General features: G+C 39.5%; 1 protein-coding gene across 1 annotated transcript in view; it reads right to left on the bottom strand.

Moving 5' to 3' along the window:
- Window positions 1-4,675: 4,675 nt before the first annotated feature.
- The window catches only part of SUMF1 (sulfatase modifying factor 1), a 101,174-nt gene continuing 88,306 nt past the window's right edge, over window positions 4,676-17,543 (bottom strand). Inside the window, exons 8-9 of the mRNA XM_003264918.4 lie at window positions 14,870-14,929; window positions 4,676-5,784 (exon numbers count right to left, since the gene is read on the bottom strand). Coding sequence (XP_003264966.2) covers window positions 5,674-5,784; window positions 14,870-14,929 — 171 coding nt within the window. The 3' untranslated portion in view covers window positions 4,676-5,673. The remainder of the gene's footprint in view (window positions 5,785-14,869; window positions 14,930-17,543) is intronic.

Raw genomic sequence — 17,543 nt, 5'->3', positions numbered from 1 at the left:
AGAAATAAATACACACAATTTTTTTTTTGTTCTGTGAAACGAATCAACTCTTCATAATCTAGGCTGCAAATGCAAACTGGCACCCCGCAGATGAAACGGGGCTGCAGAAACAATTTATTAGGTCTTCAGTGTTTCCTTTTTTAAAATCTTAGTTGGTTGCCAACATTAAAAACTCAGAAGACTCCACACAAAAATGCAAACATCAAGCCAGTCCTGGAAACTGGATAACTGAGCAACTCCAGGCTGACATTTCTGCAGGGCAGCCATGGACGAGAACAGAGCAGTGGCAGCACGCTTAGAACAGGCCTCACTCACGCCCAGCCTGCTTCACCTGTTGACACGTCTTGCCTGGCTCTGCACTTCCTTTGTGCCTCCATAGCCAGCCTGCAGGTTAACTCCCTTGTGAGAAATACTGCTAATGGAATGTTAATATTTGTTGGAAGGAGGCAGACAGATATGCCAAATATTTAAAAAAGAAAAAATAAGCCCACACTAATCCTTTGCATAAAATTCCTGAAGTTTCAGAACAGAAAGCACTATGTTTACGGTGTTTTTTTCAAGATATTCCTGAAGTCAACTATGGATTTTACCACATGGAAAAATTCTGTTTGCATCTTGAATACTGAGGATAAAAATGTGATCTATTTTGAAAAGGTGATTAGCAAGAGAATTAGAATACTGGATTCTCATGGATGAAATTTCAGTCATTATTTTTTGTCAGTAGAATTCTCAGTAAAGACAGTCCCTGAAAAATAGAATTTACAATGCACTACTTTGAAGCCACCACCCCCACCACACCCCTGCCCCAACCAACTTTTATTTATTTATTTATTTTGAGATGGCGTTTTCGCTCTTGTCACCCAGGCTGGAGTGCAATGGCGGGATCTCAGCTCACTGCAACCTCCGCCTCCTGAGTTCAATTGATTCTGCTGCCTCAGCCTCCAAGTAGCTGGGATTACAGGCACCCAGCAACAAGCCCAGCTAATTTTTGTATTTTTAGTAGAGACAGGATTCCACCATGATGGCCAGGTTAGTCATGAACTCCTGACTTCAGCTGATCCACTCGCCTCGGCCTCCCAAAGTGCTGGGATTATAGGCATGAGCCACCGTGCCTGGCCCCAACCAACTCTTACTAAAATAAATGGTAGCTTCCATTTCTTTTTTTCCTCAAGGGTCATATCGACAATTGAGATCCTCTGTTCAAAAAAAGGTAGAAGGTGGGGGTGAAAAGAAAATGTCCATATTGACACAGATCTGCACTCCATTTTAAGCTGTACGTTGAACCATGTAGTTTGAAGCATCTATGCAGCCCATTTTCCATGAAGAAAAGGTCTCTCTTGATTACCACCCCTATTTTCCCCCAGCCCCTGCCTTCTTCTAATCATGTTTACAGCTTAAAAAAAAGAAAAGAGACACACCTTGCTTCTCACTCAACTGTCATGTACAGTCCAAAAATAAAGACCGTCCAGGATTCAGGACTAAAGCAGACTTGAGAACAAACCTCAAATTCCTTCCATGCTTCAATGGGGCAAGAAATGAGAATTAGAAACCAACTCTAGATATACGAGTTCCTAAAACAAACAAACAAAAAAACAGTTTTTTAATACTGGAACTGGCACATCGAACAAATGGTCTGCTCTGCTCCAAGTGTTAAAGCAGAACTAGCTCACAAGTGATTAATAAACAGAGAATGGAGGACATTAAAACGTGGAAGTCATGTTGGATCACATGTGGTTTAAAACGTGTTTTGAAACAAGCAGGCACAAACTTTCTTGTAATTTAAGAGAAAACCTTAGCAATATATGAAGACCTTCAGGAAAAAAAAAATTTAATCCTATGAAAGTGCCTTCTTTTTTTTTTTTTTTTTTTGAGACGGAGTCTTGCTCTGTCGCCCAGGCTGGAGTGCAGTGGCGCGATCTAGGCTCACTGCAAGCTCCGCCTCCCGGGTTCACGCCATTCTCCTGCCTCAGCCTCTCTCCGAGTAGCTGGGACTACAGGCGCCCGCCACCACGCCCGGCTAATCTTTTGTATTTTTAGTAGAGACGGGGTTTCAACGTGGTCTCGATCACCTGACCTCGTGATCCGCCCGCCTCGGCCTCCCAAAGTGCTGGGATTACAAGCGTGAGCCACCGCACCCGGCCAGAAAGTGCCTTCTTTTAGTGCATCTAGGGATTTATTTAGTGGCTTCAAGAACTGCTATACTTTCCACTCACTGTGTTAAACTCTCTGAAAAACTGAGAGTGCAGATAAAGATGCTGCAAAGACACTGCCCACCTTAAAGTCAACTGATGAAGAAATCTACATCCCAGATCAGATTTTTTACTTTTGATGGAAGTGGTCTCCATTAGAAGGATATGTCCCAAAGGTCTTACATCTTGGAGAACGAAGAATGTGCCTTAAGGCTTAAGGCTGCAAAGGATCAACTGGCTGTAATGCTGCCTGCAAATGCCCGTGGAGATTGAATTAAGCTACTGGTTTTGTTAGGATAGTTATTATTTTGTTAGTGCTGTGGTACAATGTACAAAGTTCCTTAAGTTTTGAGTAATCTGCCTCTACCCCAATTTTCCCCTTATGCCTCTATTTTTTGTGTACAATGTCACAGAAAGTGAGGCTTTTCAGGACTACATCTATGGCATTCAAGCCGAACTTTTAGTAGTCCCATTTTGCTGGTCTGCTCATATGTCACTATCCAACATTATAAAGTGTAGTGACTATAGCTATCCACAGTTGAGGGTACTCTTTAGTTGGTAGCCCAGACATGTAGTTCTTAAATAAATGGCTTGTTAGGATGTCATTTTATTTTATATTTTTAGAGACAGGGTCTTGCTCTGTTGCTCAGGCTGGAGTACAGTGGCACAATCATAGTTCACTGCAGCCTTGAGCTCCTGGGCACAAGCCAACCTCCCACCTCAGCCTCTCAAGTAGCTGGGACTACAGGTACACACCGCCAACTAATTTTGATTTTTCATTTTTTGTAAAGATGGGGTCTCGCTTTGTTGCTGTTATTACTCCATGTTCACACTGTTATGAGGGAATACCCGAGACTGGGTAATTTATAAAGAAAAGAGGTTTAATTGACTCACAGTTCCACATGGCTGGGGCAACTTCAGTCATGGTGGAAGGCACCTCTTCACAGGGTGGCAGGAGAGACAGTGAGTGCTGAGCAATGGGGGAAAAGCCCCTTATAAAACCATCAGAACTTGTGAGAACTCACTCACTATCACAAGAACAGCATGGGGGTTACTGCCCCCATGATTCAATCACTCCCACCAGGTCCCTCGCACAACACCTGGGTATTATGGGAACTACAATTCAAGATGAGATTTGGGTGGGGACGCAGTCAAACCATCTCAGTTGCCCAGGCTGGTCTCAAGTTCCTGGCCTCAAACGATCCTCTTGCCTCGACTTCCCAAAGTGCCAGGATTATAGGTATCAGCCACCGTCCCCAACTTAGGAATTCATTTTAAATGCCTTCCAGTATTATGCTGCTGCTAAAAATGCAATTCTAAAAAGTATACCCAAAACACCAAAAATATTTATGCAATATAACATTAATTAACAAGGGAAGAATTCAAAATATACACAGTATAAATATAACAATGTAAAAAATATATGCAGGTGGGAGGTAACAAGTAAAAACAAACTGTACTGGAGTAGGGTGACTTTAAAAATAAAATCTCTTATTTCCTACATTAGTTACTTGCTACAAATGTTTGTTTTTTTTGGTTTTTTGTGTTTTTTTTTGCCTGGGATTAATCATCAGTAGGTGGAAGTTTGTAGAAAAACATTTAATAGCCACAAAATGAACCACAAATGTGGCTAAACATGCCAGCTACATGACTGTTTTTGGTTTTGTTTGTTTTTGTTTTTTTTTTCTGAGACAAAGTCTTGTTCTGTTATACAGGCTGGAATGCAATGGCGTGATCTCGGCTCACTGCAACCTCCACCTCCCAGGTTCAAGCGATTCTCCTGGCTCAGCCCCGAGTAGCTGGAACTACAGGCAAGTGTCACCACTCCTGGCCAAATTTTTTTTTGTATTTTTAGTAGAAATAGGGTTCTGGCATGTTGGCCAGGCTAATCTCAAACTCCTGACCTTGAGTGATCTACCCATCTTGGCCTCCCAAAGTGCTGGGGTTACAGGTGTGAGCCACTGAGCCTGGCCTACATGACTGCTTTTCAAGTGAAATGTTTTAACATGTTAAGAGGCTAAGCACAAAAGTAGCAATCAAGTGTTGGTTAAACACTTTTGAATATTATTTGATTTAAACATTTCTTTCAAATGGCATGCAAGAAATGGCTTAGGGGTTCTCAGGACTGAGGAATCAGGATGGGAACTTGATAACAGGGACCTTAGGTTGAAAGACATTGTTCTAAAATAAGGTGCTTTCCTGGCATGGGAAGCAAATGCTGGGTTTTACAAGACCACAAGTGAGGCAGTGCCTTTGACTTGGCATTATCTACTGTGGCAACAAGCAGCAAGGTCATGATATGGTTCCTGGTGGAATAGCCTTGCTTTTTGGAACAAAAATTCCCACAAATTACCCACATATCAAAGTTATCCACTAGCTAATGAACATGAAAGTTTTCTAGCAAATAAAACACGCATATCACAAAGCACTTTCTTTAAAAGAAAACACAAAGAAGCGAAAGAGAAAAGAAGCTGATGAGAGTGAAGCCTGATTTAGCAGATAAGTTTATTCGACATAGTGCATGATTCAAAGCATCTGATACTCCATAGCCAACAAGGTTTCCTATTTCCTATTACAAAATACCGGATACCCTGAATATAGCTAATTCAAGGTCCTCATTCCTTTTTCCCTATATCTAGAATTAAACAGGTTTCCCCATTTAGCACACATTTCACATTCACTGAAGGCTTTGGGGAGAGGGGGAAACAGAGCTTATGACTGCCCCTCTGAACCAAAGGCACTTAATGTTAAAAGATAAAGCACAGTAGAGTCACCCCACAGACATTCCTGTGTGTTCAGTGGCTGAACTTCAGCATACCATCACTGGTCCACGTGGGATTCATCGTAACAATGTAAAAGACACTGATTTCCTTGGAAAAACAAAGTGCGGTATGAATATAAAGGAGCCACCACCCCCCTTTTCTGAAAATAATACATAAGAGAACTCTTACTTTACATGATTAGTATCACTCAAGGTTCACACATGGAAAAAAATAGCTAAAAAATAATCTATCATAAATTCTCACTATGAAGTCACAATAGAATCTGATATCCTTTTTAGAATTGGCGAGTTGGAGAGAAACCCAGAGGTCATGCTGTCCGTCCCTTCATTTGAGAGGCGAGGGCACTTGAGGCCCAGGAAGGTCAAGTGTCGGACCTGGGGTCTAACCCCTGTAGCAGAGCCTGCGTAGGACGCGGGCCTCCTGAAGCCTAGATCAGGGTTCCCTCCACTCCCCTTCCTCTTTAAAGACTCTCAAAAGTAAAATACGGCGATGATCTCCAAAGATGCACCACACAATAAAGCACATGCACTGACCCAGGTCAGCAATTTGGTCTCACAAGGCGGTTCCTTTGGCCATTGGGTAGGTATGTAACCCACCTCAGGGTGGGAATTCTTTGTGTGGCATCATTCAGAGTTCTGAGGGAAGCCCATTGTAGGTCAGACACGACTCCTTCTTGGACTGGGGAAGACTCTTCTTGGTTGTCAGTCCATGGTGGGCAGGCAGTCGGCTGCACAGCGGAATCCCAGATTCGAAGCAGAGCTATCGGGTGTGTTCTGGCTCCGAGCAGCACAGCGATACCTGTAACAATAGGACTGCGCAGAGAGAAAAAGCAAGGTAAGGGCTACTGGGACTCTCAGCTGAGGGCTCTAACCCATCAGATGCATGTTGCACCAGCTGTAGACAGTGCTTCCCTACAACCCTGCCTGTATGGATACTTAACATGTATGCTTTAAAGAGGGCAGCACATTCAAGAATTAACCACATATTTTCCAACATCCTTTACCTTATAAGTGTAACACAAATATAGTACAAAGATGTTTAGCATTAGATATAACAGCAAAAAAGAAAAATGTAACAACCAATGATTGCCTAAGTTGAGGCACATCCATATAATAGAAAAGTAAGCAGCCATTGAAAGTCATGTTTTTACATAGTATTTAATGACACAGGAAGTTTTCATGATAAAATGTTAAATGAGGCCAGGTGCACTGGCTCACACCTGTAATCCCAACATTTTGGGAGGCTGAAATGGGAGGACTGCTTGAGGCCAGGAGCTCGAGGCCAGCCTGGGCAACACAGCAAGACCCCATCTCTACAAAAAATTAGCTGAGCATGGTGGTGTGCACCTGTAGTCCCAGCTCCTCTAGAGGTTGAAGTGGGAAGATCTCTTGAGCCCAGGCGTTTGAGGCTGCCGTGCACCATCACCGAGCCACTGTACTAAAGCCTGGGTGACAGAGCAAGATCTTGTGTCCAAAAAAAAAAAAAAACAGTGAAAATGAAAAAGTCAGTATATGTGGTATGACTACAGTGTAGATAACTACATATGCCAAGAAGAAAAGACTGGAAGATTCCGAATGCACCACAATGTGCACAGTAGTTATCCCTCAAGCAACCTGAGTTTCATATTTCCTACATGAAACCTATGCAGTATTCCTATACAATAAGAATTAATATATATTAATTTTTGAAATTAAACCAAGTAATAAGTGATAGATGGCCACTGAAAAAATATTAAGAACAACACTAAGATATCATTTAATATTGAAATAATATTTATATCATTTACTATCTAAATCATGTTTATGATATCATTTAATACCAGTAGATCAGCAAAAAACTAAACAACAAGCCTAGGAACATCAAATGTAGGAAAGGCTGTGGGACAACATTGCTTTTTAAAAATACGTTGCTTTGGGAGTTTAAATCATAGTACCTAATAAAGCTATACAATGTTGTGTGCAGTTTGTTTTACATCTGTGTTATTAAATAAGAGCCAGGCATAAGTACACACATGCACACCAACACAGACCTTCAGCGCCTAGTACATACCAGACATGGGGCTAGGCATCTTCATCTGTTACGTCATTTAATTGTAACAGTCCAGAGAAACTCAATGACTTACCCAAGATCGCACAGTTATTAAAGAAAGTAGAATTTCAGCTCAGGTCTAACTGTGGTGCGCTTGCTTTCCTAGCAAGATTCTACACTCCATAGGGAAGAGCATCACGACTCATGTCTTCTTTCCCACTGCCCAATACACAAGCCCTGCATGCACTTGTACACTTGCACAAACGTAAGAGAGCCTAACGCACATATCCCTGGCTACCTAGCAGGTATTCAGTGATTAACCACAGATTACTTCAAAAACCTCCACGTGCCAAAAATAGCCACGCATGAAACTCTTGTGCCCTAGGATTGTTCTCCGATCCAAAATAACGGAGAATAAAAATAAACTAGTCATCCTGTGTGCCATGAGCATAAACTCTGAGTTGGCCCAGTACAGCTCAAGTCCCTGCAAGTTGGTTAAAGAAGTTTCACAAAGAAACATGTGGAATAACTTTAGAATCTGTGCAGAAGCGATAATTTGGAGTCGTGGGGAAGATAAGTCAGCATGCAAAAGGTTGTTTTTTTTTTTAAATTACTCTCTTTTCTCTCAGAAAAGTAAAATGCTTCTTATCTTTATGAAAAGTATCTCTAAAGTTGACACAGAAGTTCTCTGGAGCACTTCTACTGTAAAAATAAAGACACAGTGCTTTGTCTTCTATAGATAGTGAAATGATAGCAACCAATTTTCTCATTTTCCTTGTGGTCAGTGAAGAATATAACATTAGCAATTCTCAGGTAGACAGAGGGAAGATGAATTTAAAGTGTGCTTGAAATAATTGATAAATTGATGGCATCTCCTACTATGTGTGATCCGCATGCAATAGAAGCTCTCAAATGACTAGAGGTGACCATGCAGGAAGACATAGCAAAAGCCTCATTCCATGCAGGGCCTACTCATCGGGCTGCTGTGAAACAACAGTGCTTTGGTATTTCTAGAATCAAGTTCCTGTGGATAATCCAGGGCCCCATGCAACCAAGCATGTGTAGCAAATTCCACACTGCAGCAAAGATCAGGTTCAGGGGGAGCTACACAGATGACATGACATTCTTGTCCCATAAACGTACACGCTTTTTTAGAAGGCAAAAATTGATGTGGATGAGATTTCCATGATCATGGCAGTGGTCCTCGGACCTCAGCATACGTAAGAATGGCCAATACAGCTTGCTTAAATCCATGTTCCTAGGCCATACATCAGAAACTCTGATTCAGGAAGTCTAGTATGGGGATCAAGAACCTACTTCTAACAAGCTTCTAGGTGCCGCTGATGCCACAGGCCCATGGGCCACACTTCTGAGTAACACTGGTTTATAGGATTTAGAGGGGAAGTTGAGAGGATAGCAAGGCCACAGCCTGATCATATCAGAGCATGGTTTAATTATTCACTGAATATACGAGAGCTTACAATATGCCAGATGCTATTTTAGGTATGACGGATACAATCAGAACAAGACAAACAAGATACCTGTTATCAGGGAGCTGACATTCAAAAGGGAATTGTCAGACAATAAATAAACCGATACATTCAAGATGGTTTCCAGGAGTAGTCACCTCTGCAGGAAGGAAAATAGGGAAAGGGGACTGAGAGTGACTGGGTGGCTACTTTAGATAGGGTGGTGGTCTGGAAAGGCCTCTCTGAGAAGATCACATGTGGGCTGAGTTGCCCAAAGATCTGCAGCATGAGAATTCCAGGCAAGAGTAATGACCGGCACAAAGGTGGTTAATGATGTCTTTGGGGTAACTGGCTTCCTCACTAAAACAACAAAGGTATTAGCCAGCTTCTAAGCAGGTCTTAGAAACCTTGTGTTCAACTGCAGGAAGATGGTAATAGCCCTGCCAGCATCTGAATGTGGATATACATTTGCTACATAAATGGGAAAGTTAAGAAATCTCTCCGGTGATAGGGGATAGGACTTAGGTTTTTGTTGAACGGCATATTTCTACCTGTCACTTATCTCTTAAATTATATCAGAAACTATTTTAAGATAAGATGATATTCATATGCCACAAAACCTAGCATGTAACAAATCAAATGAACTGTTGGGATCTGCCCAAAGCACTGGGTTAAGGATTCTACAGCTGTGACACAGGATAGTAGAAAAGACATACACAAGAGATTATTCCCAGGGTCATACCTGAAGACCCTGGTATATAAAGAATAATTGCATTCTGGAAAGACAAAAATTAAGTACACAAAAAGTTTGCTGGAATACTATCAATTGTTTTCTTTAGGAAGCATGATGATTTTATTTTCATTTTGATCTTTACTATATATTTTCTAATTTTTATGGTATGAAAATGTTTTCTTTGAATGAAAAGTTTAAAATCAGTGCCTCTCCCTTCCCCACCACAAAAAGTTAGTTCTTTATTAGATCACAGCAATCCCTGAGACTGTCCATTAACCAAAATGATAATAAAGAATTAAACCCTAAAAAGCAAGACTCACTACAAAAGTTAGTGTTGAGGGGTCAGAGCCAGCACTTGAGAAAACAGTCAATTCACACATCATTCCATTTCAAATGCACTCATTCACTCAGCAAACATTTATTAGTAAGTCATTTATTTTAAATTCCAACTAATAAAGCACATAATTAAAGAGGTAAACAGCCTCATTATAAATGTCCTCATTGCTCTTTCTTTTTTTCCAACTTTATTTTTAGTACCAAAAGTGGTTCTTAAGGATGTCAGGTCTTTAGGTGGCTGAAAAATGGGTCATTCTATTAATTAAGAACAGGGAAAGTGGGAAGGACTTGTTTTAGTCCTATTTCATTAAGATGGCTAATTACTGTGTGAAATTGATCTCCATGTCTGTGCTAAGAATGAGATCCTGGACTTGGGCACATTCCATTTAAGATAATGACTTATCAGCCTTGGGGCTTCAAAGTCAAGGGGAACAGCAATATGGTTTTTATGAGAGGGAGACTTTTAGGGACAAAGGGCATTTTAAAGATAATTGTAACTCATGTTAAACAAAATCATTATAGAGAACGCCACAACAGAACAGAGGTCTCAATTTCCCATCCATTGCTCTTGCCACCAACACTAGACCAACTCCTTTCGCACTGCATCTTGGTAGGACGGTGAGGATTTCCTTAATGTTGTAGGCTGAGCTAAAGACCCAGAGGGATTAATCTAACAACATCAACAACAGTGAGTATTTCTTGAGTACTTATTATGTGAACTGTTCTAAGAACTTCTATGTATTAATTCACTTAATCCTCTCAACAATCCTATCAGATAGGCATTATTAGTATCTGCACTGCATACATGAGGAAAAATTGAGGCACACAGATGTTAATAGTGTGCCTAAGGTCACATGGTTTATAAATGGTGGATCCAAGGTTCCAGCCTATTCAATCTGATTCCAAAGTCTGCACCCTTAACCAGATGACATGTTGCCTCATAGTTTTTCTTTCTGTGCCCCCATCTCCTTATTGAAGCTATACTTTGGATAGATTTTCAAAAAATTATGAATGATCATCAGAATTTACTTTAGCCAGGCAGGCTGGGCATGGTGGCTCATGTCTATAATCTCAGCACTTTGGGAGGCCAAGGTGGGAGGATCACTTAAGGTCAGGAGTTTGAGACTAGCCTGGCCAATTTGGCGAAACCCCATCTCTACACAAAAATGAGCCAGGCGTGGTGGCACACGCCTGTAATCCCGGCTACTCAGGAAGCTGAGGCAGGAGAAATGCTTGAACCTGGGAAGCGGACGTTGCAGTGAGCCTAGATCATGTCACTGCACTCCAGCCTGGTTGACAGAGTAAGATTCTGTCTCAAAAAAAAAGAATTTACTTTAGCCAGGCAAACTGGTGTTGGCCCATGATCAAAAATAAGTTATCATCTAAGCAAGAAAATTTTTTAAAAAATGAATTATAACATTATTCTTTCTTTTTATGATTTTTTTCCTTTTATTGATTTTCACCTATGCCATGAACATTGCTTTTGACTGTCTAGTTGGGAGTTTATTAGTTGGTTCCTTCTTCAAAAAAGAAGACGGGAAATAATCTAATTATAATAAAGATGATGCTGATAGGAGCAACTAACTTTTACTGAGCCTTCACCATAAGCTAAGCACTGTACCAAGAACTTATATATGTGGGTTCATTTACTCCTCATCAGAACATTATAATGGGTACAATTATAGTATGTTATAAATGTAAACACTGAGGCTTAGAAAGATTAAGTAATTTGCCGAAGGTCACATACCTGGCAAGAAACAGATATAGAACTCCAATCCAGACGTAATTCCGTAATCCACATCTCAATAATTTAGTAAAAGCTGTCACTCTTCATCTACTGGAAAGCCTAAGCACTCTGAAAATAATTCACAGCCAACAACCTGTGCTATTTTCCTAACCTTACAGATATAACCAGACTGATATTAAAGACCAACCTAATAAACAATTCACTTGACCAAGATCCTGGAAGTACCATTTTTCTATGGAAAATCCTGTGGATCCCACTCAGTTTTGTCACTCTGCTATTCTCCTCTTCTAAAATGTTATCCCCATCACATGGAAACTGACTAAATTAAAACAAATCCTTCAAGTAAGCTAAGAAAAGATAAAAATGCATAATATAGACTTTAAATCAACCACTAAAATTATAAAACAAAGAGTTACAGCTAATAAGCATAAGGAGAGAAAATGGGGTGATAAAAACTATGTAATCGAAAAGAAGACAGAGAACAAGAACAGGTGAGACAAAGAGAAAAAAAATCAAGATGGCACGTTTCAACCCAATCATATCAAAAACCGCATTAAAAATAAATGGTCTAAATACCCAATGAAAGGCAGAGATTATGCCAATAAATACAATAACTCAAATGAAATGGACAAATTCCTTAAAAGATACAAACTACTAGAATGTACTGAAGAAGAAGCAGATAAACTGTATAGTCCTACATCTATTTAAAAAATTAGGCCTATAGTAAAATTAAAAAAAAAATGGGCATATGGGCTCACACCTGTAGTCCCAGCCACTCAGGAGGCTGAGGCAGGACAATTGCTTGAGTTCAGAAATTCGACCCTGTCTCTAAATTAATTAATTGTTAAAACTCTCAGCCCAAATGCATTCATCAAGGAATCCTATCAAACATTTCAATAATAACACTAATTCTACATAAACTCTTACAAAAAATTTAAAATAAGTTAATATTTAACAACTCAATCTATGAAGTCAGCATACCCTGAAACCAAAATTAGACAGACATTACAAGAAAACACAGAATAAACTAGATTCAAAAATACTCATAATTTTTGCAAATCAAATCGAAAATGTATAAAAAAGATAATACATCATGACTAAGTGGAATGATACATATCCCAGGAATGCAAGGATAGCTTAATATTTGAAAATCAATGTAATTCACCATATGAACAGATAGGAAAAGCAAAATCATATTATCATCTCAATAGATGCAGAAAAAGCTCCCAGCAAAATCTACATCCATTGCTGATAAAAAACTCACAAAAAATTAGCAATGGAAAAAAACTTTCTCAAGCTGTAACAGGCATGTGTCTATGAAAAAGCTATTGCTAATACATATCCAATTTTGAAAAACTGAATGTTTATTCCCTAAGATCAAGAATGAGGTATGAATGTCGACTCTTACCATTCCTATTCAACACTATACTGAAGGTTCTAGCCAATGACATACCGCAAGAAAGTTATAAAAGGCATCTAGATTAAAAAGGAAGAACTGTTGATATTCACAGATCATATGATCAGCTATGTAGAAAATATACAATTTACAAAAACATTACTAGAACTAATAAATGAGTTTTGCATGGTTGCAAGACTCAAGATGAACATACAAAAATCAGTACCATGTAAGTGTGCTTAATAAAGCATGTAGGAGGTCAAAAGATATTTTTAAAGAATCTGCTAGGAAGCTTATAACAATGTAGATTACAAATAAGCTAAAAATTATGAAACATGAAAGTAGATACATTCATATGCATGGAATTAGGACAGTTAATGTTCTTTACTTGCTTAAAAATGTTTTTTACAAGCTTCTGTTACCCCATTTATTCTTGATGAAAAATCTTCTGGTCCTCAATTACTTAGAAAGTAAATGGATTCTAAATTTAGAAAAGTGCCATATGCCAGAGACATAACTGGTGGCAATTAGGATTTTGAGATACTACTGTACAAAGAGAGATTCACCTGTTTTCCATGGAAGTCTGGTTCCCTGGCAAGAAGATCCAGGTACATTTGTAGCAATAACTTCAAATAGAGAAGCAATCTGGGATTAAAGACTCTGATGTATACGTGAACATGTAAATATATTGGGAAGACCTGGGACAATGCTTTTAATTTAAAATTAAAACTAGAATTTTAGGCCAGGCACAGTGGCTGATGCCTGTAATCTCAACACTATGGGAAGCAAAGACAGGAAGAATTTCCTGAGCCCAAATGTTCAAGACCAGCCTAGGCAACACAGCAAGACCCCATCTCTAAAAAAAATTTAAAAATTAGCCAAGTTACTTAGGAGGCTGAGATGGGAGGATTGCTTGAGCCCAGGAGGTCAGGGCTGTAGTGAGTTGTGACTGTGCCACTGCACCTCAGCCTGGGTGAAGAGTGAGACTCTGTCTCAAAAAAAAAAAAAAAAAAAAAAAAAAAATTCATGAAAATAAATTGGCCTACATCTTGTTACCAATGTAGGTCTAAAGCATCAATTGAGCTCTGCTCTATGAACTTCTACCTGAATCACTGGATTAAAAATTCTAAGAAATACAGAAGATACACATACATACAAACTCACACATATATATAATCTAGAGAGATTTGCTTTAGGCTAGTGATTCCCGAACTTGGCTGTATGTTTTCATCACCTGGAGAGCTTTAAAAAATGCAATGCCCAGCTCACACTGAAGAAAAATCAAATCAGAATGGGGGTGAGTGAGGAGACAGACATCAGTATTTTATATAGATCCCAGATGATTACAATGTGGAATAAAGTTTGAGAACCACTGTTTAAGACAAAATTTGATAATGCCATCCTTATCAAATTAGTAACTTAATTTGGAGCCATTATAGGTGGTTTTAAGTCTCTAACCACCTGGACTGAATAAATTACTAGGGGAAGCTTTGCAGCAACAACAATCTGCAAAATGCCATCTCTGCACAGGGATAGAAAGCTGGAGTTCAGGAGACGTGAAAAATATATGACTCAAAGAAAAAAGGGAAGGGATGGTATTCTATTTCCAAATTCCTTATAAAGCTTATTTAGGAAACACCAAGTCACTCTAACTCATGAAGAAAGCCAGCTCAGACACTAAAATCATAGCCCAAAGAGAAGAAACACTCTCTGGGAATGATGCTTATTTCACAAGGCACACTTTGTACCTAGAACACGGGATGCTTCCATTTCAGTATATCACAATCTGCCCTCCACACATAACTCTCACATGAATCTCAACAGAAAATCCAGAAATGTACAGGATTCTCAAATAAATTAAGGGTGTGCTTTCAGACTTACATGCTGGAAAAGTTATATACACCAACCCCCATGCAGTTCATGGGACAACAAAGGTCTCTCAAAGGGACAAGATTCAATAGATGAAATTTGGTTGACAATAGGTCATTCACAACCTCTGTTACTTGTGTTACCTTTCTCCATGCTTGTAACCAAATTTGAGATGACTGTCCTCCTTTTTTTCTGGTTTCAGTGGGGTTAGGTATGCATTTACAGAAGTGTATGAGACATTTGGGGCCATCATTTACAATGAATCCATAAAACTGCTATCAGAACAAGAACAGCAAAACAGTTTAGTGACATGACTTACCCTATGGCACATGTAGGATCCACCTTTCTTCACCCGGTCTTTCCCAGAAGGGGGACCTTTCTACAGATGAAGAAAAAAGGCTATGTTAGACCATAAGGCAAAGCTGCCCCTTACACAGTGGGAGAGAATCCACTTTGATCCAACCAGCTCTCTCATGGTTGCCTAAACTCTCCACAATGCATTTCCACCCCTAGGCTTTGTATCTGTATTCGTGGGCCCTCCCAAATGCCCACCTCCCCAAATCCTACCCATCTTCTAAGGCCCACCTCAAGTTTCCACTCTTTGGTGAAGTCTTCGTGACTACAGGAAGCAATCCTGTCTCTAAGTCCCTACAGCATTTCTTGCCTAGATGACTAATAAGCTGCTTGGCTGCACCTCTTGCCGTGTCATGATGCAAATTTATCCTGTATTATAACTGGTTTACACATGTACACTGACAAGCCTCTTTGAATTACATGGTATTTTTTGAAAAATTTTTCTTGAGACAGGGTCTCCTTCCGTCACCCAGGCTGGAGTGCAGTGGTGTGATCATAGCTCACTACAGCCTTGACCACTTGGGCTCAAGCAATCCTCCCTCCTCAGCCTCCCAAGTAGCTAGAACCACAGACATGAACCACCATGCCCAGCTAATTTTTAAAAATTATTATTTGTAGAGACAGGGTCTCGATATATTGCCCAGGCTGGTCTTGAACTACTGAGCTCAAGTGACCCTCCTACTTCAGCCTCCCAAAGTGCTGGGATTACAGGGATGCAACACCATGCCAGGCCAGAATTATATGTTTTTATAATCCCACTGTGTAACACTTAATAAATACTTTGCTGATTGAATGAAAGAGTTTGCTTGTTAGCCTTAAAAAAAATTTAGGTGTGCTTTATTGAGATATAATTAATATACAGTAAAATTCATCCTTTTTAAGTGCACAGTTCCAGTGAGTTTTGACAAACATATATAGTCATGTAACCACTACCACAATCAAGATACAGAACATGGTTTATCTTGAAGAAAAAAAAAAAAAAAACACATATACGAACTATGAACCAGGCATAGTTTGAGCACTTTACAAATATTAACTCAGGTATTCTCCATCCAACCTTGGAGGTAGGTTAAGTTACTGGCAAAATAAGTGGCACAGCCAGGCAGCCTTGCTCCAGAGTCCATGTTCTGAGGCACTCCACTGGGCTCCCACTTAGAGACAATAAGTGTAGGAAATTAGGCAGTGCTTAAAAGGAGGCAAGAAAGAGCAGTGTCTACCACTGTAATGAGAATTAAGATCTACACAGAGCCAGTACAATGGCAAGACTTTTTTCTAGGAAGGATTTCAGATAAAAGTTCAAAGGAAATGAAAATCCTAAAGCATCAGTTGCCAAGATAAAAGCCTCAACATCAGGTAAGCAATACACAGCATCTGAGAGGTACCAATAAATAGGCTCTAATAAGTCAGAACCGTATCAGGGGAGTCTGTGGGGAGAGGGATTTATCTCCTTTTTCTTGGTTCAAAAAGACAATCACACACCTGTCAACTATTTACTCCAAAAAACACAAGAAGCTGGGACAACCCCGCTCCTATCTTAGTTTTTCCTTTTCCTGTGACCCAAAAGTGCCCTTACTTAAGTGGCAAAAGTTAAAAGAATCACGTTTTCTCCAAGCATGGCTAATGTACTTTCTTGCAAATGTAAACCATGTGGGCAGAAGTACACATTATCTTCTAAGCATTTCCAGGTACAGATGCTCCTTAGCATGGGATTAGGTCCTGTCCTGATAAATACATCATAAGTTGAAAATATTATTAAGTCAAAAATGCATTTAATACTCCTAACCTACCCAATATCGCAGCTTAGCCTAGCCTACCTTAAACATGTTCAGAACACTTATGTTAGTCTGTAGTTGGGCAAATCATCTAACAACACAAAGCCTATTTTATGATAAAGTGTTGAATATATCATGTAAATTACTGAATACTGAACTGAAAGTGGAAAACAGAATGGTTGTATGGATACTTAAATCACAGTTTCTACCGAAGGCATATCACTTTTGCACAATTGTAAACTCAAAAAAAAAATCTTAAGTCAAACCATTTTAAGTAGGGAACTGTCTGTGCTTAGAAACGATCACACACAAAGCCATTGGCTATTCCTCCTGCAACTGCAGGGCTACAATATTTCCAAGGCCTTAAATGCTTAATGTTACATTAATAAAGTTTTGTTAATTATAAACAGGCACACTGCAAACGTGAAAAGCTACATGTCAAAATAATGGCTGGCAGCAGTTTTCTTCCCAGGAATATCTAGAATCTGACAAACATTCTGAGTCAGTTTATTACTCTATAAAAGTAAGACAATTACCAAGAATTCACTGTAGCAGCAACGAAAGCATTTATAATTGTGGAACTCTCCCATATAACGGCCACACTCTCCTACACTGTTTCTTGCTTAACAATTCTTGCATTACACTGCTTTAGGTGGTTCTCTGCATGCTCTGTTACAATGTATCAAATTGTGATTCAAGTCTCTCACAGTATCTGCTAGCCTGCAATTTAGACTCCTCAAGTAGATCTAGGAACAAGAAGGGGCTGATTTGCCAATGGGATGGCATGGGAACAAAATAATTCCCTTTCATCATCAACTTCAATGAACTAAGTCTGCAATCAATAACTATGACACTTATCACAGTGAT

This window comes from Nomascus leucogenys, chromosome 21 (assembly GCF_006542625.1).
Source record: "Nomascus leucogenys isolate Asia chromosome 21, Asia_NLE_v1, whole genome shotgun sequence".
In the NCBI taxonomy this organism is placed as follows: Eukaryota; Metazoa; Chordata; class Mammalia; order Primates; family Hylobatidae; genus Nomascus; species Nomascus leucogenys.
Note: the sequence above shows the minus strand (reverse complement) of the source record. Positions and strands in the feature narration are given on the sequence as shown.